Genomic DNA, 27,441 nt, shown 5'->3' with positions numbered 1-27,441 from the left:
TGCAAGGTAGAAGAGATAAAGGAAGACGATCCTGAACTTCGCAAGGCTCTAGTGTGTAACACTCAGACAAAAGAAGACAGATCATTATTGGATCGCCTACAGAAGTTCTCTGATTGGAAAAGAGCAGTAAGAGCAGTTGCCAGATTGAAGCGGAAAGTCAAGGAACACAAAGGTCTGAAGCAAAGAACGAACGAAAGCACAAGCCTAGAAGAAAGGGAAGAAGCAAAACAAACAATCGTCAAACTAGTTCAAGAACAAGCATTCTCAGATGAGATAAAGCGCTTGGAAGCAAAGGGAGAAGATCGCATGTCCAAAGACAGTAATCTGTACAAGTTGAGTCCATTCTTGGATGCAGAAGGTATTCTAAGGCTGAGAGGACGTCTCAGTCAAGCCACGTTACATCCACACGTGAAGCATCCGGCTATACTCCCTAGTAAAGGTCACATATCAGCTTTACTCATCAAGCACTTTCATGAGAAGGTTTATCATCAAGGACGTGGAATGACGATAAACGAACTGCGAGCTAATGGATGGTGGATTATTGGATGTTCCAGTGCAGTCTCATCACACCTATTCAGATGTGTTAAGTGCAGAAAGTACAGAAGGTGTACTGAAGAACAGAAAATGGGTGACTTACCACAGGATAGGATGGAGGCAGCACCACCTTTCACTTACTCCGGCATAGACTGTTTTGGACCGATCTATGTTAAGGAAGGACTTAAAGAGCTCAAAAGGTATGGTCTTTTACTCACCTGTCTATGTTCAAGAGCTATACACATAGAGGTCATTGATGACATGACGACTGACGCATTCATTACTGCACTAAGAGCATTCATTGCCATCAGAGGGAATGTTCGCCAGCCAAGATGTGACCAAGGAACCAATTTTGTCGGTGCAAGAAGAGAGTTCGCAGGATTCGTGAAAGGAATGGCCACAGAAAAGGTCAAGGATCTAGGGTGTGAATTTCTTATGAATCCCCCAGCAGCAAGTCATATGGGTGGCGCCTGGGAGAGGCAAATAAGAAGTGTAAGAAGTGTTCTGACAGTTATTCTCGACCAGTCGTCAAAAAGGCTTGATAGCGCCTCCCTAAGGACCTTCCTGTATGAGATTATGGCCATCATTAACAGCAGACCTCTTACTACTGAACATTTGAATGACCCATCCGGAACCGAACCTTTAACCCCAAACCATATCCTTACCATGAAGCCAACTGTTATTCTACCCCCACCCGGTCAATTTATCAAAGAAGATCTTTATCTTCAGAAGAGCTGGCGTCGAGTCCAGTATTTGGCAAATGAGTTTTGGGTTCGTTGGAAGAAAGAATACCTATTGAGCTTGCAACCAAGACAAAAATGGCAAAAGAAGAGAAGAGACTCAAAGGTCAACGACATTGTCCTTCTACAAGATGATCTGGCACCACGCAATGAGTGGAAGTTAGCCCGTGTCACAGAAGTCTATCCAGGGTTAGACAGTAAAGTCAGAAAGCTAAGATTGTTGGTTAGCAACACCACATTTGACAAAAAGGGGAAACCCACAGTTAAAACTGTGTTTCTTGAGAGACCAATACATAAGGTTGTTACTCTGCTTGAGGCAGACTAGAGTGTTAATGTTTGCTTGACATTTCATGAGGAAGGGTTGACATGCTGTTAATTTTAAAACCAGAACTATTTCATTTGTATATTAAAGTTTGACAAAAATATTTAGTTTAGAGAAATCCCACATTACTGGTTTGTGTGATTTGGTGGGAGTGTAACTGTCATCATTAAAAGGTTTCTGTAATTTAATTATTATTTTCATATTATAAGACATAAGTAAATTCATCTTTGTTTATATTAGTAATTCAATAATTGTGTTCGTTATTCGGGTTTAAAATTGTATTTAAATAGTTTGTTGAATGACGTCACTTGTAAGGCTGATGTTTTAGAAGATTCTCTGTCAGTTAGAGATGCGGCATGAGAGAAGGTGAACAGCTTGTGATACGCATCGCCGAAAAGAATCTAGTTTCAAAGTCCCTGTAAATAGCATGCAGCCAACGAGGTATGTTTTTTGTTATTTCCCTGTATTTTGTTTTGCTTGTTTGGCTCTTTGTGTGCCGTGTAATTTATGATTTTATGTAAAGCTTATGCCGTGATTTCTGTTGTACTGTGTATGTATTCATCTATAGTTTTCACGGTGGAGTTGGAGTAAAAGGCTACAATAAAACCCGTCAAAGGAAACCATTGGTGTCTACCGAATGCTATTAGAGGGAATTACAAATACATTTACATTTAGTCTCCGGCTTTTGTTTAGAAATGTCCACAATTTATTTGGGATTTAACAAAGAAAATGTAACATTCAAAATTAATTTAAAAAAAACTTGATCAAGGAAATTAAACATTTTACATCAATACAACCTCCAGCTTACCTCGTGGGTGCCCGTTTGTTTCAAGCAAGCCCCCAGGAACAGTAGCCTGGCTCCGCCCGCCTAAGTACTTCCGCTCAATTTGAATTTCCCTTCAGAATGAAGTGAAGTACGAGAGTCTGGTAGAACCAGGCTACAGGAACAGTGCACACTTCTGCAATCCACCAGTGCTCAGCGGCCAAGCCTGGTATTGCAGCTGTTTAAGCGGGCTGTGGACTGGTCCCTTGATTCACAGAGCCCAGAAGTAGATATCTCCGTTCACTCCAATACAAGGAATTTATTTAAGGGAACAGGAATGTGTCTCTGCAAAAAACGACTGGATATCAATCAAAGGCTCATAATTATCTTTATGCCATGTACTAAAATAAAGTAATTTTTCTCTTTTCAAAACGCCACGTTTTATTAGCCGTTTTATGTTATTATTTTTGACTGGAGAAGGAGGGGTGGGCAGCTGAAAGGAGTCGTAGTAAAACAAATATTGTTTCGGCCCAGCTTTCGAGATGGCCTAGTGCACGGCTCCGCACGGCTCCGTTAACTTCTCGTGTCCGAGGTTATTCCTTTGACTTAACATGAATGACGTTGATGGTTTTAAGGCACTGTGGTGACTTTTTATCACTAAAAGTGTTTTAGTGCTTTATCACTAAAGTGTTTTAGTGATAAAGGGATTTTTAGACTGGTATGATGCAAGGTTGGTTTTATTTCTAACATTATTCTATCAACACAGACATTTAAATCTATAGTCTGGCGTTATAATTGATTTACCTCGGGTGTACTGTGGAGTGGGTAAGACTGTTTTTAATAGCAGGCTAGCATTGCCCGTTGCCGTGCGCTAGCCTAGCACGAGCGAACTCTGCAACTAGAAGGACTGAATGAAATGTGTTAAACTGTCTTCAGTGATACAGAATACCAAAGCTCACTTGGGAATCAGGCCCTATGTCCAAAATTCCGAACTACCCCTTTAAAAAGTCTTAAATTTAACTTTCATTAAGCTGTAGGAACCATGGTTGAGGACCTTGGAAACCCTTCGGTTGCAGACGAAGAGGAAGGTCCTCCGTCTCTTAAACCTGCGGCAATGCTGTCTTTTGAGCAGCAGAAAGAGTTGCTTCAGATGCAGCTGGATAACAGTAAAGTTCTGCATCAGTTGCAGTTGCAGTTCTGAGCTTCAAGCTGGAGCTTGAAGCTCAGCGTTTGGATCGCATTCGGCAGGGGAAAATAATATCACCTGGTGCAGCAGGTCCTAAGCTCGATATAGCAACTAGTCTACACTTGCTTCCTCACTTTAATGAGAAAGACGTCGATGCATTTTTTCTTCTGTTTGAACGTGTGGCTGATACACAGGACTGGCCTGGTTCACACCGTGCGATTCTGCTTCAGAGCCGTCTCACAGGAAAGGCACAGCGGGCTTTCTCTGCGTTAACTGTTGAAGAGGCCCGTGATTATGACATGGTGAAAGCTTCGGTGTTGCGGGCATATGAATTAATTCCAGAGGCTTATCGTCAACGCTTTAGAAATATGCGGAGACGTTCGGACCAGACGAACGTTGAGTTTGCAAGGGAGTTGCGTCTGCAATGTCAGCGATGGTGTGGTGCTTGTAAGGTTAAGACTTATGAGGATTTGATAGACTTAATTGTCCTCAAACAATTCAAGAGCACATTGCCAGAGCGTGTTGCAACGTACGTTGCGGAGAAGCAGGCAACTAATGAGTCTGTCGCTGCGGTGTTGGTTGATGAGTACGAGCAGTGCCGCCGCTACCATAACGCGCACTACGCGCTGCGCGTAGGGCCTCAAGTCCTGAGGGGGGCCCCAAAAATAGGCAACTTTCAAAAAAAATCATCATAGTTATAATAATAATAATAATGCCGATATTATTTCAGTATAGAAATATAAGGCACCTTTTAGCCATGCATATCACAAAACAGGCAGAACAAGAGATATATTTAATTGCTCAAAAAAAAGTTACGATGGTCCCCCCCCCCCCCCACAAATACACATGCAACATCCCAAGCTCGCGTGGTTGCCCTGTCTAAAGTGGCCAGGCGAACTTGACAGCGAACTTGACAGGAGGCTATGTCAACTTTTCGGAATGACCTCGAAAAGATCGCATGAGTCAGGGGCAGAAAAAAGAAAGAAGAGGAAACAGCGAGATGAATCCTTTGCATCACTATCAGTTAAGTCCATGTTTAATCATTGTAAAATACAGGAAATGTGCTGCTAATTGAATGGTTAAACTGGGGGTCGCGGAGCACCGTCAGGGGGGTCGCGGAGAGATGGGCCAGTTTGCATATTAAAAAAAAAAATATATATATATATATATATATATATATATATATATATACGAATAATTATATGAAACATTATATTAAAATACTGGCGTCAGAATAGGCTTTTAATGCACAGCCACTTTGCAGAGAGAAATCCACCTTTGAAAAGAACCCCCTGTAACCCCACCCTTTGATTCTATATTTGTCGGTTTGTCCCGCCATCGAACGTCAGTCTGATAATCGGCCCGCAGTGATTAATTCAGTGATTCAGTTTTCCTCAGCGATGACCATAATTCTATCTCGTTGATTTCACGATGGAGAAATTTCTCGCACTCGGTCAAAAAAGAAAGGCTGCTGCTGCTGCGACGACGCCACCACCCGGCATATCATCGAGGACACCGACCCTAGCCAAGACAAGGAGGTTTGACGATGCTTTCGTGGGACTGGGGTTTACCAGTGTGATGGTGGGAGCTGAGGAGCGGCCGCAGTGCCTTCTCTGCCTGAAGGTGCTAGCGGTCGAAAGTTTAAAACCGAACAAACTAAAGCGCCACTTGGAGACAACACACCCCGAACATAAAAACAAGCCGATTGATTTTTTTAGAGAAGAGCTTTTAAAAGTTCGGGCACAGCGTAGGTCTTTCACGAAATTAGCATCTACAACTGCCAATGCACAGCTCGCCTCGTATAAAATGAGCTACCTGTTAGCACAGGCAAAGAAGCCTCACACAGATGGCGAGGAGGTGTTCCTGCCCGCCGTGATTGAAATAGTTAGAACCATGGGAGACGAGGCAACAGTGAACAAATTAGGCCTGAAATCAATTCCTCTGTCAAACAACACCGTCGGCAGGCGTATACACGACATGGCTGAGGACATTGAAGAACAGCTGACTGACCGAGTTCGTGCTAGCACTTGGTTTGCGCTGCAGGTAGACGAAGCTACTGACAGCAACAAGGACTGTTTATTGATCACGTACATACGTTTCATCGATTCGGGGGACATGAGAGAGGATCTTCTGCAAAGAGCTGAAAACAAGAGCCACTGCTAACGAACTTTTCCGAATGATTGACACTTACATACGAGGGGCAAATTTGAAATGGGAGTGTTGTGTTGGAGTGTGCACAGATGGGGCTCATGCTATGGCTGGGAAGCGCAGTGGACTGCAAGCGCTCATCAAAGGTGCGTCCCCCAACGTACAATGGACTCACTGTATGATTCACCGCGAAGCGCTTGCATCAAAACAGCTGAGTCCAGACCTGAATGCTGTCATGACCGACGTAATTGCGACGGTCAATTACATCAAGACGCGCCCAGTGAAAGCCAGGCTTTTCGCAGCGCTGTGCGGAGAGATGGGCTCCAAGCACACGGCCATCCTGTTCCACAGTGATGCGCGATGGCTTTCGCGTGGGAAAGTGTTAAGCCGGGTGTTTGAGTTGAGAGAGGAGATTCGCGTTTTTTTCGAGGAGGAGGGCCATGCCCTTGCGACTAGATACAATGACAAACACTTTCTGTTGGCACTTGCATATCTTAGCGATGTTTTTCAGAAATTGAACGAGTTGAATCTCCAGATGCAAGGACCCAGCACCCACATCCCTCAACTTGCTGCTAAAATGCAGTCCTTTTCGAAGAAACTGGAACTGTGGGGGCAGAGACTGGAGGAGGGACACACAGATGCGTTTCAGAACTTACATGCCTTTCTGGAAACTACAGGATGTCAGAACTCCATTTTGACATGCGTTCAGTCCCACATCTCTGCCCTCCAACTGCATTTTCAAAAATACTTCCCAACAACCGATGCAGTGGCACACTACGAATGGCTAACAGACCCCTTCAGTGGAAGGACACCTGCTCACCTCAGTGTCGCTGAACAGGAGCAGTTCATTGACGTCACTTCAGACATAGGATTAAAACAGCAGTTTAGGGCCAAGTCACTGCCTGCCTTTTGGGTTGGAGTGGAGAAAGACTATCCGTTGCTGGGTGGAAAGGCTGTGTCCATACTTCTCCCTTTTGTCACTTCTTACCTTTGTAGGCTTTTCTGCAGTGGCCTCCATCAAGAACAAATACAGGTCAAGGTTGGACATTGAAAGTGAACTGAGAGTGGCAATCTCAAAGCTGTCACCAAGATTTCAAAAACTTTGTGCAGAAAGGCAAGCACACCCAAGTCACTGAAAGAAACGGGGGTGGGGATTGGGTTAGTATTGTTATATTGTTACTGACCAATTGTTGATGCTTTACTATTAATGGTTTTGGGGTGGGCCAGGGAGGAGGTATTGATTTTTTTTTTTTTTCTTTTTTAATATACCGGTATATACATATATTGCTACAAGGTGAAAAATATTATATGTTCTGGGATGGGTTGTGGGGGTACAGTTTATCATTGACTGTCATGAATAATTATTTTATTGTTTTATAATAAAACTTAAGCCAAAAGGCTATATTTGCATATTTACATGGCTGTCTCTGAAGATTTATATTACATAGTAATAATAACATTATTAAAAATAACAATAATAATAATGGTTACTATTGATTACTACTGCATAATAATAATGATAATAATAATAATAACAATAATAATGATTTTGAACATTATTATTATGCATAGCAACTAGGGGTGTAACAATACATCGATGTAGATCGATACATCGATTGATTAGCGAACGATCCAACTGCATCGATGCAACGGCCAAACATCGATGCATATCGCAGTATTACACCCTTTTATTATTATATATCTCCTTTCGCGGGTGTTTGTGAAACTATTTCTGCGCAAAGCGCCAAGCCGCTCGTATCCATTCACCGGTTTAAACGAGGCAACAGCGAGCACATGTGTGAGTGCGAGGATGTCTAGTTTCGGTTTGTGTTGCCAGATTGGGCATATGTCCCGTTTTTCCAGCCTAACGTGATTAAAAGTAGCCAAATCGGGCTGAAAAATTTGCCCAATCTGGCAACACGGACGGCTTATCTTAACAGCCAAGATGATTCCGAGGGATGTTTTGTTTTTAGAAGAAAACTATCCACACAGATAGGTTGGGAATGGTCTACGTTCAAAATGAAAGATCATTACAGGCTCTTTAATTTAAGCCATAAAAAACCTTTGGCACTTAAATGCAATTATGTGGCACTTTATTATTTGTATTAAAATTGTTTTTTTTGTTTTAAATATCCGGAAGAGCAAAGAAATAAAATGATGAAATTATAATTAAGTTGATGTGAGTTGATGTGATTGTAAGAGGTTGTGTTAAATGGGCATATGATATCATCGCATATCGATCGCATGCCCCTGAATCAAATTCGTATCGCGGCAGACTTTTGATATCGGCAAATATCGTATCGTTGTCCAATGAATCGATATAATATCGTATCGTGATGAAACCAGAGATTTACACCCCTAATAGCAACAAGTTGGGGGGGGGGGGGGGGGGGGGGGTTAAGTCCAAAAGGGGGTCCCCTGAAAAAAAGTTTGGGAACCACTGGGTTAGCCTATGCATACACCTCGAACTAGCTAACGTTATTGCTAATGTTAGCACACTCAAATATGTTATAACTTAGGTGCAAGAAGGGTTGCCAACTGTCCCGAATTGTCCGGGACATCCCGAATTATGATTTTGAATTGTCCCGTCAGCGTCAGGGACAGCTGCAGTCCCGTATAACAATCACAGCCTTTTTTATTTGTATCCGTGAAAAGAGAAAAATGTAACAGTTTAGTGTCTGTGCCCTGGAGACAAGCGGCTCTCAGCTGCACTCCTCTCCACAACAAGCATTTGTAACGCCAGCACGAAAAGGTGAAACTTTTAGCGATCTAAGTATCTTAAATCACGATTAAATTGGAAGCTTGCACATTGTTGTTTTCATATTTCACATCAGAATTCTTTAGACATGATGAACTGGTGTTTATATGTGTGAATATAATAATAATAATAATAATACATTTAACTCATGAACATGAACTCGTTCATACGACGTTTCTCAAGCACCCATTATAATTGTAGAAATTAAATCGAGGAGACTATAACATTAGCTAGATAACTAGCTATAATTTCATGCAAACGGAAATCTTACATTTAGATCGTTAAAGGGTATTAAAAGTTCCCTTAGCTAGCTAGCTAGCTAGCATAGCACCTAGATAACCATAGCAACCAGGAGTCTATGCTAAACAGGTCTAATGCTAATGCTAACGAAAACAACATGAAATTTGAGAGAAACTTGTAATGATTGTCTTGACTATTATTATGAACAATACATCCAAGCAAGTACAGTAGTTGTTTTGCCAAAATAACACTGAATTTAATAGGTTCATGGTATGGCTAATGAAACCTTGCAATTTCCATTATTGTTGGTCAGCTGTTGGCGCGTGTGCGCACCTGGAAGAAAAGTGTCCCTCATTTGGGGTTTAGGAAGTTGGCAACCCTAGGTGCAAGCTAAATTTAGATTTTACTGTTAAACATTATGCATTTTACAAGTAGGCCTAACTAGACTATGTTCAGTATAGCTCTAGCAGATAGTGAAAGACATGTAGGTACATATGTTGTGGCAACCCGGCCGTTGCCAATTAAGAAGATGAGGAGCACCTGAGGAACCGGTGGAGAAGCAGCTTAAATAGCCTGCTTCTCCACTCATTCGGGGCTCTCTCAGCCATGTGACTCGTGCTGAGAGGGAGCGACGGGCGCGGGAGAAGCCGGGAGCGGGAGCCATGCTGACCTCACCGACCCCCCCTCACCCTTTTTACCCCATAAGTGGAAGAACTTTCGTTGTCTTTTGTTTGACCTTTTTTAAGTGGTTATACGCAATAAAAACCGTTGACCCACACCCTATTTGGTCCGTCTCCTTCGGGAATCTCAGCCGCCGACGATCGGGGTTGCCACAATGTGTATCTGCTTAGTGCGTGTATTTATGTTTAGTATCGATATTGCATATTGTGCAATATGTTTATCTCGTAGGTCTACTATTATTTGTCTTTCATAGGTATATCGTTTGTTAAGTTATGTTGTTATATCACGTGGAGTACTTGTATGTTATCTTATGTCTTGTAATGTTATGGTAGTGTGGTACGGTGTCCTGTCCTAAGAATTTCAGTGCCCAGTCTGACTCCGTTGTTCTGTGCATCTGACAATAAAAGACTTGAATTGACTTGAACTGACGCCAGCTAAATGTTACTTTACTTTACGTTCTATTATGCTATTTATTTAGATTACATTTATCAAATAGTTGATCAATAAAGGGGGAGAGCACCTTAGTTTTAAATGTTTATAATTCTTAATTCTTATAATTCTTAAGATTCTTTGTTTGAATATTTTTGTCTCTTTCTATACTGATCCTTTTTCGTTGTATTTCTAAATTATTGCAGGGTCTATGCTGAAATTTGTTCAAGTGGGAGCACGTGACCAAGACGAAGATGCAGAGGAGGAGCAACCGTCTTGCAGGTCTGTAGACATCACCACCGCACCAAGCCAGGCAACCCGGTATCACGCGATTGCGTGCTCATGCGCACGAACGTTAATCTATTGAAGCGTGTTCCAGAGTACGATAGTCCGACTTTTTGCGTGCTACACAGAACGAAATGTAAACCAATGCTTTCTGAATGGGAGTGTTGTCGGACAATGAACGTGCTCCACAAAACACTACGAGAGAGAGAGAAAGAGAGAGAGGGAGGGATAGAGAGAGAGAGAGAGAGAGAGAGAGAGAGAGAGGCTTCAGAAAGGGTGTGCGCAGATAGTACAGTGCACCCTAGTTATGTTTATGCCAAAACCACAAATGCTATATGTATATATATATATATATTGCCTAATTATATATATTGCCTATATATATGTATAGGCTATATATATAATTAGGCTATAATTATATTATTTAGCGTGTAATGAGACCATCTATAGCCAAATTGTCGAAGATGCCCGAGAATCTCCGGGGATATCAGCATGGGAAATCAGACCCATGAACCTATAAAGAAAGACGTCATCTCAAGCGGGAGAGAACGTTTGCTGTGCTGGTTTGTGTCACGTAAGTACAGTGCCATGTTCCAATACCCGTACTGTCCGTACTTACTAGCCAAAATTTGAGTACGCAGTACGTTCCAGATCCGGCGAAAAGAAGTATACTTCAAGGACCCGGATGCCGTACTCAAAACGGGCTAATCGTGAAGTGTGGATCGAAGGACACTCCACGTACTCAACGGCAGCCATCTTAGCAACGTAGCGAAAGAGGCGGAGCCAGGCTGAGCCAAAGTCGGCGCATTTCCCACATAGTCTGCAATAATAGAGTCATTTTGTAGTTTATAGTTTTATAGCTTTTATAGCTGCTAGGCGTAAAGAGTTCACCGTTCAAAGCGGGATGTTTATTGCGGGGGAGGAGCCACGGCGGCAAACGTGATCGTAATTTCCGGTTAGTGCACCACGGAGTACTCGATTTGGAACAGCACTCACATCTGAAAAATTAACGTAGTAGACAGTGCGGATAGTATACTTCCTTTAAGTATACTCATGGAAGTAAGGGTATGGTCTCACGAAAATATGTGACACTGTCACGTTATTTAATCTATTGAAACGTGATCAGGGACACGTAGGCCTATTTTCTAAATGTTGTATTTCAATTGGAAGTAGGCTATTTGTCGTGTCACTAAGCATGACTTCCAAACTAAGGTTCTGTCCGGGAGCGTTCTCCCTAATGTCCCTTATGGAGCTCCGTACAGATCATTCATTGTTGAAAATTGTCTGTGATAACTAACAAATGACAGCTTTTGGCCACCCGTTTCTACTTTCACCTTTGATACTGAGAAATTGTGACAATACACGGATATATTAAATGCAGGTGCGCTAGTCTGTAGGCAAACCGCGAAGGAAAAAAGGGTAGCTGCTTCATCTGTTCTTTTTAGAATTGCATGTCTTGATGTTTATTTTATCTAGCCATCTATTCTCTTGTTTTTGGCAATGTGAATGAACGTCCGCGTCGATGCCTCGATCGCAAGTCCAGTGTCGCGAGCGGACGTTGCCATGACATCTAGAAATAATACCGTATTTAATGGGTTGTAGTGAGTGTAACATAATTCACCTACAGTATTTTGTTATGTGTTGTTCTTTCAATTGTGTTAGGCATGTCGTTTACTATCTTGGTGGTTCAGGGATCGCTGTCCCTTTTAAGGATTACGAGCGTCTCATGACGTCAGAGCCCATGCGGGATTTGTTTACCTTCTGCACGTTTGGATTTCCTGTTTCTCTCTTACTAAATAAACGAGTCACACAACTGTGTGCTCAACGTGCGAAATTGTATCTCTTTTATGGCAATTTCCATAGGGTTATCATTAATATTGATGTGTAGGGGTTGTTTATAACTCGTGAATAATATTGTTCAGACCACGGTCTGGGGGAATACTCTGATTCTGATTGGCTGCAGTGCATGCATTAACTCCTGATATAGCCCTACAGACACCTGCTAAGTAGTTCCAGTCAGTGTTTAGATTCTCTGCCCGAGCCCGACGCGGGCCGGGTCGGGCCGATATTTCCCACCACCAGCGTTTTTATTTTTATTTTACCATTGGTTTATTGGCCTAATCTGAGGAGAAATCTATGCCATAAACAGAAATATTATAGGCCTTTATTACACGGGTCTTCTCAATGCCGTGGAACGCTCTGTTCATGGGTAGTAGTCCGGTGACTTGTCTATCCCAGCGTCTTCCGTTGTTAAGCGACGTCACCGTCTTTGCGGACAAATTATTTCTCTGCTGATCAACACTACGAATGGCCAAAATACTTGTATCCCCCCCCCCTTAAATAAATACTATGGCAGAATTATTATTATTATTATTATTATTCTCATTCAACTTGAACATGTGTTTTTACAGTAGAGTGGTGGAGGGATGACGTATGTTGGCCAACCCGGAAGTGAGCGTCGCCCTGGATTCCCTCGACAAAAAGCCAACGGGTTTTGCCATTGGATTTTGGATTATTGCTGAAACATTTGCATCTTTGAAGCACCTCCTCAAAAACTGAAAATAAATAAATAGATAAAAATAACCGTGCTCCAAAGAACGAAATGTAAACCAATGCATTCTGAATGGGAGTGTTTCTCCGATTTTTCCATGCTACACAGAACGAAATGTAAACCCATGCAAATAAACTTCATGGTCATAATAATTTAAATATCATTAATATCTTGAGTGTGTAGGACGGTATTCAATTTCTTTCAACGGGGCTGCATCCAGTCACTTGACCGTTATGGTTGCTATGGTGGTTGCCCCCTCTAATCCTTACATGGCTCTAAAAACCATGCGGCAAAGGAGCTGCCGTCCATTGTGTTGTTTTTGTCGTAAACTAGGGTCCGATGGTTAGAAAATAGGCAGATATTCCAAGGTATCCTTAAAAGGCAGCTTGGGTGTTTTTATTTTCTGCTGTTTAGACTTCTACTATAACCTATTTTGGAAAGCAAAACACCAAGCTCATTGATTTAACGAGGCAGGGTCATTTGAAACAATTTATTAAATAAATATTTGTGAGATGTCATTACTTCTCCTGAGTTTGCTTCCTATTTATGTCGAGTATACACCCCTACTGTCCACAAGCATCCCTCCCCCCTCCCCATATGGATTTGGAGAACTGTTGCCACGTCCCAGTGGTGGAGGTATCATATATATGAAAGAGGGCATTCAATTATACTATAATGATCAATTAGGAGGCCGAAGCCCTAAAGGAAATGATGCAATAGGTGACTGAGGGTCAACATTTGAGAACCCCTTTTATCAAAGGGGGTCTCAAAGGACTCATACGCTTCAACCTGTGGCTCCAGCCCTACAGGAAATGACTCAGCAAGTGCTCCATCTCGTTGCACCTGCACCCAGCGGCTCGCTTACAAGATTTCGGCCTGAAGTTCTTCCCAGACCTACACCCTAGCCATCCAACATGCATATCTGAGAATCAGGCCTCTCTTTAATAATGACAAAAAGTTATGAGAGAAATACACATGAACTTTTGTTATCTCATAAGCGGCGTGGTGCCGGCTCCTTTTGACCTTTTGACCCCAGACTTCTGGGGGAATAGCTGAATCAATTCATCAGTCAATCAGAAGTATTTAAATATCTTCCCGGTGGCGTAAGAGGGAGAACAAGGTGTCCTTCAACATCTACGCTTCCAGGCGATTGCAACGGTGCCACACATGAGCATATTCGAACATGTTTAATGGTAGTAATTAGCTGTCGAAATTGGAGGCCTTAATCAATAATGAGCAGCTATTGATTTGCTTCCCGATAGAAATTTGTGACAAATGACATGTTATTTAGCATCTACACGTTGAGCTGAGTCCAATGACACCAAGCATGCGGGTGGTAACATGTATTTTACATGGTACACATAGGTCTAGGACATGATCTCGGTGTAGCAAGAGGGCGAGCTTGATCTCATTGGACTCAGCTTAACGTGTAGATGCTAAATAACATGTAATTTGTCAGAAATCTCCATCGGGAAGCAAATCTATAGCTGGTCATTATTGATAAAGGCCTCCAAAATCGACAGCTAATTACTACCCCGAAACATATTCAAATATGATCATGTGTGGCACTGTTGCAATCGCCTCGAAACGTAGATGTCAAAGCACACCTTGTTTGCTCCGTTACGCCACCGGGAAGATATTTTCATACTTCTAATGGATTGATTCAAATTTTAAGGTTCTCGGAGTGAGACTTTAAGCGGCTGCAGCAGAAGTGTTGAGACGAAAGATGATATCAAGACATTTATAGAATATTCCCATTCACATTACGATTCTTCGTCATAGCATCCGACCAAACATCCTTCACATTCACCAAGCGAAGATTATGAAAGTCCAGGCCCCACCTTCCTGCACTCGGGGTCCGACTGGGCCAAGTTTCAGGCAGGAAGGGCCTCCCCTTCCTGCCCTCGGGGTCCGACCGGGCCAAGTTTCGGTGCGGGGGTCCCAGTTAGGCCCTAGAATAAGGTATTCAAATTTCAGGGTGGTAGGACCTTCCTATCTCAAAAACTGTTTTTCCACCACATTCTGAACCATTAGGTCTTGCAGGCAACACTTCTGAGGGGCTTTGTCCAAATGACAGTCCATTTGGGAAAACTTTTTTTCTCTAAGGGCTAGAACTCCAAATCTCGGATATGTCGTTCTCGGGGCCCCGGGAAATGTGTGTAAACATTTAAGTATCCCTGGCTATCTCGAAAAGGCCGGAAAAGGGGCGTGACCTCCAACAGTACAGTAAATGTAGATAAGACAGAGGTTAGTTTCTAGTCCCCATTTTTTGTGGGATGGAGGTGTACATTTGTGGCTTAAGGTGTGTAGACACAGCTGGCCTGTGGCCACATTTTTGAAGTCTGGGGTCAAAAGGTCAAAAGGAGCCGGCACCACGCCGCTTATGAGATAACAAAAAGTTCATGTGTATTTCTCTCATAACTTTTTGTCCTTATTAAAGAGAGGCCTGATTCTCAGATATGCATGTTGGATGGCTAGGGTTTAGGTCTGGGAAGAACTTCAGGCCAAAATCTTGCAAGCGAGCCGCTGGGTGCAGGTGCAACGAGATGGAGCACTTGCTGAGTCATTTCCTGTAGGGCTGGAGCCACAAGTTGAAGCGTATGCATCATTTGCTAATGTTGACCCTCAGTCACCTATTGCATCACTTCCTTTAGGGCTTCGGCCTCCTAATTGATCATTATAGTATAATTGAATGCCCTCTTTCATATATATGATACCTCCACCACTGGGACGTGGCAACAATTCTCCAAATCCATATGGGGAGGGGGGGGGGGGGGGGGGGGGGATGCTTGTGGACCAACCCAGTCGCCAAGAAAAAACGTTGACGGTGTACGTTTCCATGAACACTGGATACGTAGCATTTCAACGTAAAAAATAGCGTGTTATACCTACAGTATCCACGCGTGCCGCTGTGGAGGCGGGTTTCGGGGTTTGGGTTTCACGGCAAATTGTGGACACGATTGTTTAGGGGGGGGGGGGAGGTAGACTGTTGTTGACCGGGGGGGGGGGGGGGAGACACGTTTGTTGAGGGGGGGGAAGACGACACGTTTGTTGAGGGGGGGGGGGGGAGACACGTTTGTAGGGGGGGGGGGGGGGGCACGCTCGACAACGAGAGTTGTTTTTTATTGAACGCTCGACAACGAGAGTTGGTTTTTATTGAACGAGACTTCAACACGGAACAGCTTCCCGAAACGATGGTCACGTCACTCTCGGTGACGGTGTCGACAACAATGAACACACGAACAATGTTAATAGAACAACACACAACCACATAACATCCCGAACCCATTAACCCCACTTAATCCTAACAACAAAACAAGTTAACAAAAGCCCCATTTGTCAACTGACAACCCCAATTCCCAGAATCCCCCGCGGCTCCGGAGCACAGCGTAGCTTATATTAATCTTTATTATCTGAATGGGAAATGCAATATTTTAGGACAGATACACGATTAAACGCGTTTCTAATGACATTTCTAGCGAGAAATTTACATTTTCCTTACATAATCTTCAGTCAGTGAATGTGTATGATCTTTTTTAATCTTTTTTATCTGAATGGGAAATGCAATATTTTAGGACCGATTCACCGTTAAACGTGTTTCTAATAACATTTCTAGAGAGAAATATACTTTTTACTTGCATAATCTTCAGTCAGTGATTGTGTCTGATCTTTAGTTTTATAGTTATTAGGATTTGATCGGCTCGCTTGCATGTTTCAACGATGTCAGGTTGTTAGGAATAGGGACGCTGCTTTCGCTAAACTAGCAGCTCACGTGCTTCCTGCGTTTGTGTTATTAAACTGTTACTTTATGTAACTTTTAATGATATCATCTTGTTAGAAACACGTATATCTGAGAGCCAACCCAGTCGCCAAAAGCATACGTTGACAGTGTACGTTTCGTGAACACTGGATTACGTCGCATTTCAACATAAAATAGCGTGTTATACACACACGCACGCACACACACACAAGCACACACACACACACACGCACACGCACGCACAGACACACACAGACACAGACACACACACGCACACGGTGCATTTCGCTGCTAAAACAACAACAAAATTCCCTCAAATATTATTACTAAAGAACCGTTTTCCAAAGAACGAAATGTAAACCAATGCATTCTGAATGGGAGTGTTTCTCAGATTTTTCCATGCTACACAGAACGAAATGTATTCAATAAATATTTGTGAGAGGTCATTCCTTCTCCTGAGTTTGCTTCCTATTTATGTCTAGTGTACACCCCTACTGTCCAAAAGCATCCCCCCCCCCATATGGATTTGGAGAGTTGTTGCCACGTCCCAGTGGTGGAAGTATCATATAATATGAAAGAGGGCATTCAATTATACTACAATGATCAATTAGGAGGCCGAAGCCCTAAAGGAAGTGATGCAATAGGTGACTGAGGCGAGAACATTTAAGTAAACTGTACCTTGGGGTCTCTTATATATCAAAGGGGGTTTCAAAGGACGCATATACGCTTCAACCTGTGGCTCCAGCCCTACAGGAAATGACTCAGCAAGTGCTCCATCTCGTTGCACCTGCACCCAGCGGCTCGCTTGCAAGATTTTGGCCTGAAGTTCTTCCCAGACCTATACCCTAACAGTCCAACATGCATATCTGAGAATCAGGCCTCTCTTCAATAATGACAAAATGTTATGAGAGAAATACAGATTCACTTTTTGTTATCTCATAAGCGGCGTGGTGCCGGCTCCTTTTGACCTTTTGACCCCAGACTTCAAAGACGTGGCCACAGGCCAGCTGTGCACTGTAAACCCGAACAGTACTACTAACTCAAAAGTATTGTGAAACAACAAACAAAATCCGCTATCAGGTCAACCCAACTTTAAGTTACTAAGTGTTCCGAACGAGGAATGCAGTTATAATTTCGTGCTACTTAAATTGTCTGAGCGATCATCACAACCTTACTCAAAACCTTTGAATGCACGGAGGCGTGCAACGTAATGACGTCATTGCGCCATTACGTTGGCGGCACCGACCGAACGAGGCAAAAATCAAACCAACATGGCGGTCGTGAAGCGAGAGGAGTGCATCGGCTGCTGAAGTTAAGAAAACTTGTAAGTATAAGGGTAAAGTCTTCCAAAACTCACTTGCATGTTGTTTAATTAAATAAATGCCACAACGAAATAGTTTTTGTTGTTTTTGTTTGTCTGCGCTTTATTTTACACATTCAGCGTAACACGCAGTCAGTTACCGCTCTTTGGCGAGGACGTGTTGCGAACTGAGTGCAATAATGACGATAAATATTTTCAGTCAACGCTATTTTTATTCTTTATAATTGTGTTTCTGCTGGTTAAGTTAACATTTGGTTGAAAATAAGCCGGTATGGTCCGGTAAAGCCGCCTCCCCCTCGAAGTAAGAAGACGGTGTGTGTGTGTTGCCCGTTTCGGCTTCGTGTGGACTGGGCCTCAGTGAGCAGTTTTTGCACTTGTTTACAAATTAAACGTAACACGCGGTCACAGTTAACATTACCTTACCACCGGTCTTTGGTGAGGATGTGTTGCATGAACTGACTGGAAAGGGTTCACAATCTGTGTTTTAAAATGTATAAATTACTTTATTTATTTCTAGCTAAAATATTCTAATTAGAAATTTGGACTGCATTGTTTGAGTGGTTTCAGAGTGCTATTTTTTATGTCATCCCACAGGATCAAACACCTGAGACCAGAGAAGAGCACTGAGCAGTGAATGGCACAGAACCTCTGGTAAACATCTATCTTGAAAGACACTGAAGATGACTTTTGTTTGAGTAATGGAGTGGAAGTGCAAATTGTGTATTGTGTCTGCAGACACCCGGGCACAGTTATTCCGGCACTATCGCTTGAAACACAGCCATTACTCTAGAGTTAGCCCTCTACCATGTCTCCATGACTCTTGTATTTGTACATTTCTGTCCTTTAATGCCTTGAAAATTCATTTGTCACGGTTTCACAGAGATGTGTGTAGACCCAGTGCAAGTCACACAGCACAAGCAGAAAGGGCAGCTTTTACCTGTTCTGTGTGTAACTTGAAACAGCCCTTCTCACAAGAAACATTGTTCACTCATTTAAGGGGCCATTTAAAAAAACGTGAGACAATAACATGCCCATTTAAAAACTGTAACTACAGCACTAATGTGTATTCTTCTTTTAATACACACAAAAGTAGGATACATGCAAATAGTTCAGACTTTAGTGATGAGATAGTTTCAACAGAAAATGCTACTGTAAATGCTGCTGACCTTGATTATGAAGATAATTTCCTATCCCAGCATGCAGACTCATTTGATAATCCTGAGGATGACAGTGTATGTGACTCCAGTCAGTTGAGAGCCCAGTTGCGCCATAATCTCTCCTCATTATTCCTTAAGATGCAAACTGTTCTCCACGTTTCTGACATGGCAACTCAGGAAATAGTTGATCATCTCAGTCAGATATTTTCCTTGTCTCAGCCTCTCATCAGGGATACTGTAAAGGAGACACTACAGAGGCATGATATCTCTATTACTGAAGCTACCCTGAATGATTTAGTAAATGAGGTTATGAACACAAATATTTTTGTCAGTGCCACAACTAAAGGGGAGGAGATGTCAACCAAAAAACGAAGAAAAAAATTTGTTGAAAAAAATTTCCCTGTTGTGAAGCCAGTGCAGTATGAGTTGGAGCCTGGATGCAGAGTAGCCTATGTCCCTATTCTCCAGGTGATCCAGGAAATGTTTAAACACACAGACATCCTGGAAAGAATAAAGGAAACAAAGGTGTCACAAAAAGGCCATTACACGAGCCACCAAGATGGTTTATATTTTCAAAAGAATAATTTGTTGTCTTCCTTAGAACTCTCACTGCCAATTGTATTGTACATTGATGATATTGAAATTGCTAATCCTTTAGGCACTTCAAGAAAAATTCACAAACTGTGCTCAGTTTACTGGGTGCTTGCAGATCTTCCACTTAAATACAGATCAGCGCTGCATGTTATTCAGCTAGCAGCCATTTGTAAGGTCCCTGATGTCCAGAAGTATGGATACAAAACAGTTCTCCGTCCTTTGTTACAAGACCTTTGCACTCTTGAACAAGACGGTGTGTTCATCGAGTCTCTTGGCCAGTCAGTTCAAGGTACTGTTCTTTGTGTTGTGTCTGACAACCTGGCAGCACACGCATTAGCAGGCTTCATGCAATCCTTCCGTGCAGGACACATTTGTCGTTTTTGCAATGCCACACGAGACCAGATTCTGTCTCATGAAGTTGGAGACGGTGAATTTTGTCTGAGGACCAAAGCTAGTCATGACCGTAATTTGCTGACTGTTATGCAAGGGGATCAGAGTCACAGTGTAGTTGGTGTCAAAGGGGATTGTGTCTTGAATGAGAGTTTACGGCATTTTCACACAACCACTGGCTTCCCACCAGATATTTTACATGACCTTTTTGAGGGCATTGTGCCGGTAGAATTGGCCCTCTGCATTCAGGAGATGATAAGGCTTAAATACTTAACTCTCGAGGGACTAAACAGAAAAATCATGTCATTCCAATACGAAAACTCGGATAAAGTTAACAGATCACGGCCAATTTCAAAGACCTTTGCCAGAAAGCGGTCAATTGGTGGTAATGGTCATGAGAACAGCACATTGTTGCGACTACTGCCATTGATGATAGGCCATACAGTTCCTGATGGAGATGGGGCTTGGACTATATTGATGGATTTAAAAGATATTGTCGAACTAGTCCTGTCCCCAACATTTGATGATGAATCTATTGACTATTTGAAGACCAAGATTCAGGATCACAGACGACTGCTTCAGGAGGTTTTCCCTGAGTTCAGACTGCTTCCTAAGCATCACTATTTAGAGCACTACCCAGATCTCAGACGTTGTTTTGGACCCCTTGTCCATTTGTGGACTATGAGATTTGAAGGAAAGCATAGGTTTTTCAAGCGTGTAATACACGATACACAAAACTTTAAGAATGTGGTGAAAACCCTAGCAACACGGCATCAGCACATGGTATCATACTACCTCAGTGCACCCTCATTCTTTAAACCACACCAGCAGGCATCAAATGTCTCTTCAGTCTTGGTCTCAGTCCTTCCAGATGTTGCTCAACAGTACATTAGACAAAAAACAGACAGCAGTGTCATATACAGCACATCAAACATCATTTTGGATGGCACCATGTATGATGTTGGGAGGTTTGTATCTGTGGGACAAGAGGGAGGACTGCCTCAGTTTAGCAGGATTGAGCAGATCCTACTTGTTAACAGTGATGTAATGTTTCTATGCAGGGAACACAAGTCATGTTACATTGAACACTTGAGATCGTACAAACTGTACCCTGGAAATTTAACAGTCAACAACATATTAGAGCTTAATGACAGCTTACCGCTCTCAGCGTACCATGTTGAAGGACAACTTCTGTTGACACCCAAGCGCTACATACAGCTGAACAGAAAGTAATTCATACCAAAACAGTGAGTTGATTTTGAGATGAAAGGAAATGTCTAAATTCTTTCATTTGAAGTTTTTGACTGTGTAAATGAATGTGTAAAGATGATTTTTTTAGACTAAGTTTTGTTGTTTCATTCCCTACAAAATTTGATAACTGTTCTCTCTCTTGATTTTCAGCTGATGGCCATGTCCCCAAAGTACCTTCTTCGTGTCTACATAGCTACTGATGTGGCTGTGAAAGTGACTTTGAATGAGAGGCCAACATCAGTTGATGAGCTCATCGGCATCTTGAAAGACAAAGCTAAGCCAAGGCTGGACTTTGAATTCACGTTACAGTATGAGGATCCGGACTTCGGAGGAGAGCTCTGCTGTTTGGTTGATGTAGAAGACCTGCCAGAGAAGGGCACGCTTAGAGTTGTTAGATCAGAAAGTGACCTAAGTTCATGTGGTAGTTCAGACACAGATATCCTGCCTCACGTGCCTGTAAGCCAACGGCAAAAAACATGGCCTGATGTTTTCCCTGTCCCAACTTTTTCGTATAAAGTTGAACATGTCTTGCAAGAGGGGAACAGTGTTTTTGAGAGCTCTGGAAAGACTCTAAAATTAAGCAGAGCACAAAAACACAACATTATAGAGAACATGGCCTCCTTAATGTACTCTTTTAAACCGTACCCAAGCGACAGGGATGTAGGCATGGCAGCTGACGCCCTGATTAACGCTCACCCATGTCTGAAAGAGCTGGGGTCTGCGAGTGGGTGGTACGGATGGAAAATTAGCCTGAAATTTAAAATGGGAAATTACCGTACTAGGCTGGCAAGAGCTGGATGCAAGGAGGTGTCCGTAAATACAGGGAAAAGAAGCAGGAATAATCCAGAGAAAGCACATCCCCACTCGAACATTAAAAAAGCCAGAAGGGCTGAAGTAAACTTTCTCCCAAACTTCCCAAGAGGACAAAACGAGGACAGTTTGGAGGAAATGAGAATAGAGATGAAAGCTGAAGTTGATAGAGCCGACAGAAACCTACAATCAATAGAGAAACTCATGCAGACAACCTTTGCACTTCGTCGTCAGGAAATTGTTCAGGGAGACCCATTGGTGAAGGACTTTCTGGAGAGATGGCCTGCCCTTCAGGTCCAATCACAGGTAAAAATAATAATAACAAAAACAATAATACACAGACTCAAAGTGTTTTCTGCTCATCTTCAACTATTTTTATTGTACTGGCTATTCATTTTAAAAAGATAGTGCACCCATCAAATGTGACTATGATGTGTTTCCCTTTGGTATTTTACTGTCTTTCACATACTTTGTGTGTCCATGTTATTTTGTAGGTCTGTGCTGAGTTCCACAGGATCACCAATATAAATTTACGGAACCAGTTTTATTGTGAACTAGATCGGCACATTCAACAGCTCATAGAACTTTACAGACAGAAGGCAGCTCGTACTGGAAGGGTGGCAGGAGCACTGCGAGACATCCTACAGTATTATGAAACTGAGGTGAGTTGAAAAAAAGCTAAAATGGACTTTGTCTAAATTTTATCCACATGGGACAGCTGGCTGCCAGGATTGTCAGCATTTACTACCACTTCATTACTATATACTACTACTATACAAGGGGCAGTCCTTCACTTTTAACTTTAAATCAATTAGTTATCCTGTAACATGTACATATTTAGTAAAGTAAGTCATACTTTGTCGGCAGCAAAGGGCCCCTGTTTTTTTTCTCATGTGTCTTTGTTTATCCACCCAGGATGTGCAGGATATCAACATGAAACGCACTGTGGCCCTTCGTGCTCTCTCAGTATACCTGCGGGAAGAGGACACACAGTTTTTCAAGACTTGGAACGTAAGTCTTAATATATTTATATAAAAGATCTCATCACTAATCACCTTTTACCATTGGAGCTCTTTTGAAGTGCCTTGGTGTTGTAAGTAGGGCCCTAAGGCTTCTTTTTCTCACCATCACATACTCACTCCACTCACTCACTCACTCACTCACTCACTCACTGACTGACTGACTGACTGACTGACTGACTGACTGACTGACTGACTGAAGAAGGCACCCCCAGCAGAGGTCCAAGGGATTTCTCAAAATATCTGAGGGGAAATTTCTAGTTGAGCCACTTAACCTTAATTGGGGGGGGGGGGGAGAGGAGTAGTGGAAGGGGTTAACTTATCTTTGTTGTTATTGTGTAATACTTAGTTGTATACTTAATTTTTGAATGGGCAGCTGTATAAGTATTCAGAAATAGTTACCAGTGTACTTTTGCATTTTCCAGACTGAGGAATCAGAGGAGCCAGACATCGAGGACACACCCATTGGTATTGTCACGATGATCAGAGAAAGAAGTGCATCTCCCGTTCACTTCAGTCCCGTATCCACAGCCATTGTGGTGGAAGATGAATTCATCATGAGGGACATTGCCACGTTTGCCGATGCATATGTGTTACTGTTTGGGCTGGTGTATGTGTTACATCTCGACTACCCAAAGAAGCTTGTTGGCACCTTCACTTTCATACAAAAGGTTCTAATGGGGTTGGATGACGGTGCACCCCTGAAACCTACTCTGCTCTCTTTGAAAAATGACCTGCTTACAGTGTAGACGTTACCTGTATGATGCATGTTTGTTGTTACATTGATTTATGTTCCTTTTTGGTTATTTATTTGATTTATTTTTTATTCATGTTCAATGACTTGATATCTGATATCCTGATATTTACTTTTTGGTTATTTATTTAATTTATTTTTTATTCATTTCAAATTATTTCCTTGAATGGCCATAGATGTAAAAAAAACTTGAAGATGCTGTTTTGAAAGGCCATACCTTTACACTGAGCACAAGTTCCCAATGCTTTTATACAAACATTTAAACATTTGCAGTGATTTATACATAGCCATATAAATCTGTTTTTATATAATGTATGTGTGGATGTATATGTTGACGGTTCATGATATGCAAGGTATCCTTCAACCAAACGGGGTGTGTTTACATTTTCAGATTGTGCATTTGTTGGCCTTGTTTTACTGGCCTGGTTTTACAAGTTGGATGTCCATGGTTAACATACAGATGTGTGTATGTGGTGTTTGTATACTTACAGCTCTGTTGCTGTGACCAAAGTGGTTTGGAGAAAAAGAATAAAATCTGAATAAAAACATTGAAATATTCTAAGTTTATTTGAGTATTCTGAACTTAAAAAAAATAGTAGTTTATGAGCTTTGTAAAATTATCTTTTTGGTTACTAACCAGTATATTTTTTGAGTTTAAAGATGTTGAATAATTAAGTACAATATCATCATAACAAGTCATTGCAAAAAAATTAAAACGTTTATACAAATTAAAACAAATGTTTTAAGTACAGTACACTCACAATTTTTTTTTAATAATAAGTAATATTTGAGTAAATGATGTAAAAATATTTAAGTACAGACTTACTTAAATATTCTAATTTACTTACTCAAAAACTTTGAGGTAATCGGTTTCCACAAAAGTTTTGAGTATTCTGAACTTATTCGGGTTTACAGTGTGTCTACACACATTAAGCCACAAATGTACACCTCCATCCCGCAAAAAATGGGGCCTAGAAACTAACCTCTGTCTTATTTACAGTGACTGTACTGTTGGAGGTCACGCCCCTTTTCCGGCCTTTTAGAGATAGCTAGGGATGCTAAAATGTTTACACACATTTCCCGGGGCCCCGAGAACGACATATCCAAGATTTGTAGTTCTAGCCCATAGAGAAAAAAAGTTTTCCCAAATGGACTGTCATTTGGACAAAGCCCCTTCAGAAGTGTTGCCTGCGAGACCTAATGGTTCAGAATGTGGTGGAAAAACAGTTTTTGAGATAGGAAGGTCCTACCGCCCTGAAATTTGAATACCATATTCTAGGGCCTAACTGGGACCCCCGCACCAAAACTTGGCCCGGTCGGACCCCGAGTGCAGGAAGGGGGGGCCTGGACTTTCATAATCTTCGCTCGGTGAATGTAAAGGATGTTTGGTCGGATGTTATGACGAAGAATCATAATGTGAATGGGAATATTCTATTAATGTCTTGATATCATCTTTCGTCTCAACACTTCTGCTGCAGCCGCTTAAAGTCTCACTCCGAGAACCTTAAAATATGAATCAATCCATTAGAAGTATGAAAATATCTTCCCGGTCGCGCAACAGGGCAAACAAGGTGTCCTTTGACATCTACGTTTCGAGACGATTGCAACAGTGCCACACATGTATATGTTTCGGGGTAGTAATTAGCTGTCGATTTTGGAGGCCTTTATCAATAATGACCAGCTATAGATTTGCTTCCCGATGGAGATTTTTGACAAATTACATGTTAATTAGCATCTACACGTTAAGCTGAGTCCAATGAGATCAAGCTCGCCCTCTTGCTACACCGAGATCATGTCCTAGACCTAGGTGTACCATGTAAAATACATGTTACCATTAGCTAGAGTGTCATGCTTGGTGTCATTGGACTCAGCTCAACGTGTAGATGCTAAATAACATGTCATTTGTCAAAAAAAATTATCGGGAAGCAAATCAATAGCTGCTCATTATTGATTAAGGCCTCCAATTTCGACAGCGAATTACTACCATTAAACATGTTCGAATATGCTCATGTGTGGCACCGTTGCAATCGCCTGGAAGCGTAGATGTTGAAGGACACCTTGTTCGTCCTCCTACCCCACCGGGAAGATATTTACATGCTTCTGATTGACAAATGAATTGATTCAGCTATTCCCCCAGAAGTCTGGGGTCAAAAGGTCAAAAGGAGACGGCACCAGCCCCGTTGAAAAAAATAGAATACCACCCAACACACTCAGGAGATTAATGATATTTAAATTATTATGACCATGAAGTCTTTATTTGCATGGGTTTACATTTCGTTCTGTGTAGAATGGAAAAATCGGAGAAACACTCCCATTCAGAATGCATTGGTTTACATTTCGTTCTTTGGAAAACGGTTCTTTAGTAATAATATTCGAGGGAATATTTTGTAGTTGTTGTTTTAGCAGCGAAATGCACCGTGTGCGTGTGTGTGTGTCTGTGTCTGTGTGTGTCTGTGCGTGCGTGTGCGTGTGTGTGCTTGTGTGTGTGTGCGTGCGTGTGTGTGTATAACACGCTATTTTATGTTGAAATGCGACGTAATCCAGTGTTCACGAAACGTACACTGTCAACGTATGCTTTTGGCGACTGGGTTGGCTCTCAGATATACGTGTTTCTAACAAGATGATATCATTAAAAGGTACATAAAGTAACAGTTTAATAACACAAACGCAGGAAGCACGTGAGCTGCTAGTTTAGCGAAAGCAGCGTCCCTATTCCTAACAACCTGACGTCGTTGAAACATGCGAGCAAGCCGATCAAATCCTAATAACTATAAAACTAAAGATCAGACTATAAAACTATAAAACTAAGCATACGTTGACAGTGTATGTTTTGTGAACACTGGATTACGTCGCATTTCAACATAAAATAGCGTGTTATACTGACTGAAGATTATGCAAGTAAAAAGTATATTTCTCTCTAGAAATGTTATTAGAAACACGTTTAATGGTGAATCGGTCCTAAAATATTGCATTTCCCATTCAGATAATAAAGATTAATAAAGATCATACACATTCACTGACTGAAGATTATGTAAGGAAAATGTACATTTCTCGCTAGAAATGTCATTAGAAACGCGTTTAATGGTGTATCTCTCCTAAAATATTGCATTTCCCATTCAGATAATAAAGATTAATATAGGCTACGCCGTGTTCCGGAGCCGCGGGGGATTCTGGGAATTGGGGTTGTCAGTTGACAAAAGGGGCTTTTGTGAACTTGTTTTGTTGTTAGGATTAAGTGGGGTTGATGGGTTCGGGATGTTATGTGGTTGTGTGTTGTTCTATTAACATTGTTCGTGTGTTCAAGTTTGTCGACACCGTCACCGAGAGTGACGTGACCATCGTTTCGTGCAGCTGTTCCGTGTTGAAGTCTCGTTCAATAAAAACCAACTCTCGTTGTCGAGCGTTCAATAAAAACCAACTCTCGTTGTCGAGCGTGCCCCCCCCCCCCCCCCCCCTACAAACGTGTCTCCCCCCCCCCTCAACAAACGTGTCTTCCCCCCCCCCCCCCCCCCCCCCCCGGTCAACAACAGCCTACCCCCCCCCCCCCCCCTAAACAATCGTGTCCACAATTTGCCGCGAAAGCCGTGAAACCCAAACCCCGAAACCCGCCTCCACAGCGGCACGCGTGGATACTGTAGGTATAACACGCTATTTTTTACGTTGAAATGCTACGTATCCAGTGTGACTGGGTTGTGTGGACAGTAGGGGTGTATACTCGACATAAATAGGAAGCAAACTCAGGAGAAGT

General features: G+C 42.1%; 2 protein-coding genes across 3 annotated transcripts in view; one reads left to right on the top strand and one right to left on the bottom strand.

Annotated features, from left to right (window-relative positions):
• Positions 1–27,441, bottom strand: part of LOC130402194 (nucleosome-remodeling factor subunit BPTF-like) — a 103,039-nt gene that overhangs the window by 48,048 nt on the left and 27,550 nt on the right. The window lies entirely within an intron of this gene.
• On the top strand, positions 17,386–24,294 carry LOC130376294 (uncharacterized). 2 transcript variants are annotated; one of them, XM_056583520.1, is made up of 5 exons: positions 17,386–17,721; positions 18,313–22,226; positions 22,415–22,582; positions 22,836–22,931; positions 23,365–24,294. In XM_056583520.1, the coding sequence occupies exons 2-5, from the start codon at positions 21,264–21,266 to the stop codon at positions 23,686–23,688; spliced, it is 1,551 nt and encodes a 516-aa protein (XP_056439495.1). In that variant the 5' UTR covers positions 17,386–17,721; positions 18,313–21,263; the 3' UTR covers positions 23,689–24,294. The 2 variants fall into 2 exon arrangements, with proteins under 2 accessions (XP_056439495.1, XP_056439491.1); XM_056583516.1 differs by lacking the exons at positions 22,415–22,582; positions 22,836–22,931; positions 23,365–24,294 and having other exon boundaries at positions 18,313–21,285.

This window comes from Gadus chalcogrammus, chromosome 2 (assembly GCF_026213295.1).
Source record: "Gadus chalcogrammus isolate NIFS_2021 chromosome 2, NIFS_Gcha_1.0, whole genome shotgun sequence".
Taxonomy (NCBI): domain Eukaryota; kingdom Metazoa; phylum Chordata; class Actinopteri; order Gadiformes; family Gadidae; genus Gadus; species Gadus chalcogrammus.
Note: the sequence above shows the minus strand (reverse complement) of the source record. Positions and strands in the feature narration are given on the sequence as shown.

Coding starts and splice junctions, on each gene's coding strand:
- LOC130376294 (XM_056583516.1), top strand. CDS start 18,417: ATGGAGTGGAAGTGCAAATTGTGTATTGTGTCTGCAGACACCCGGGCA.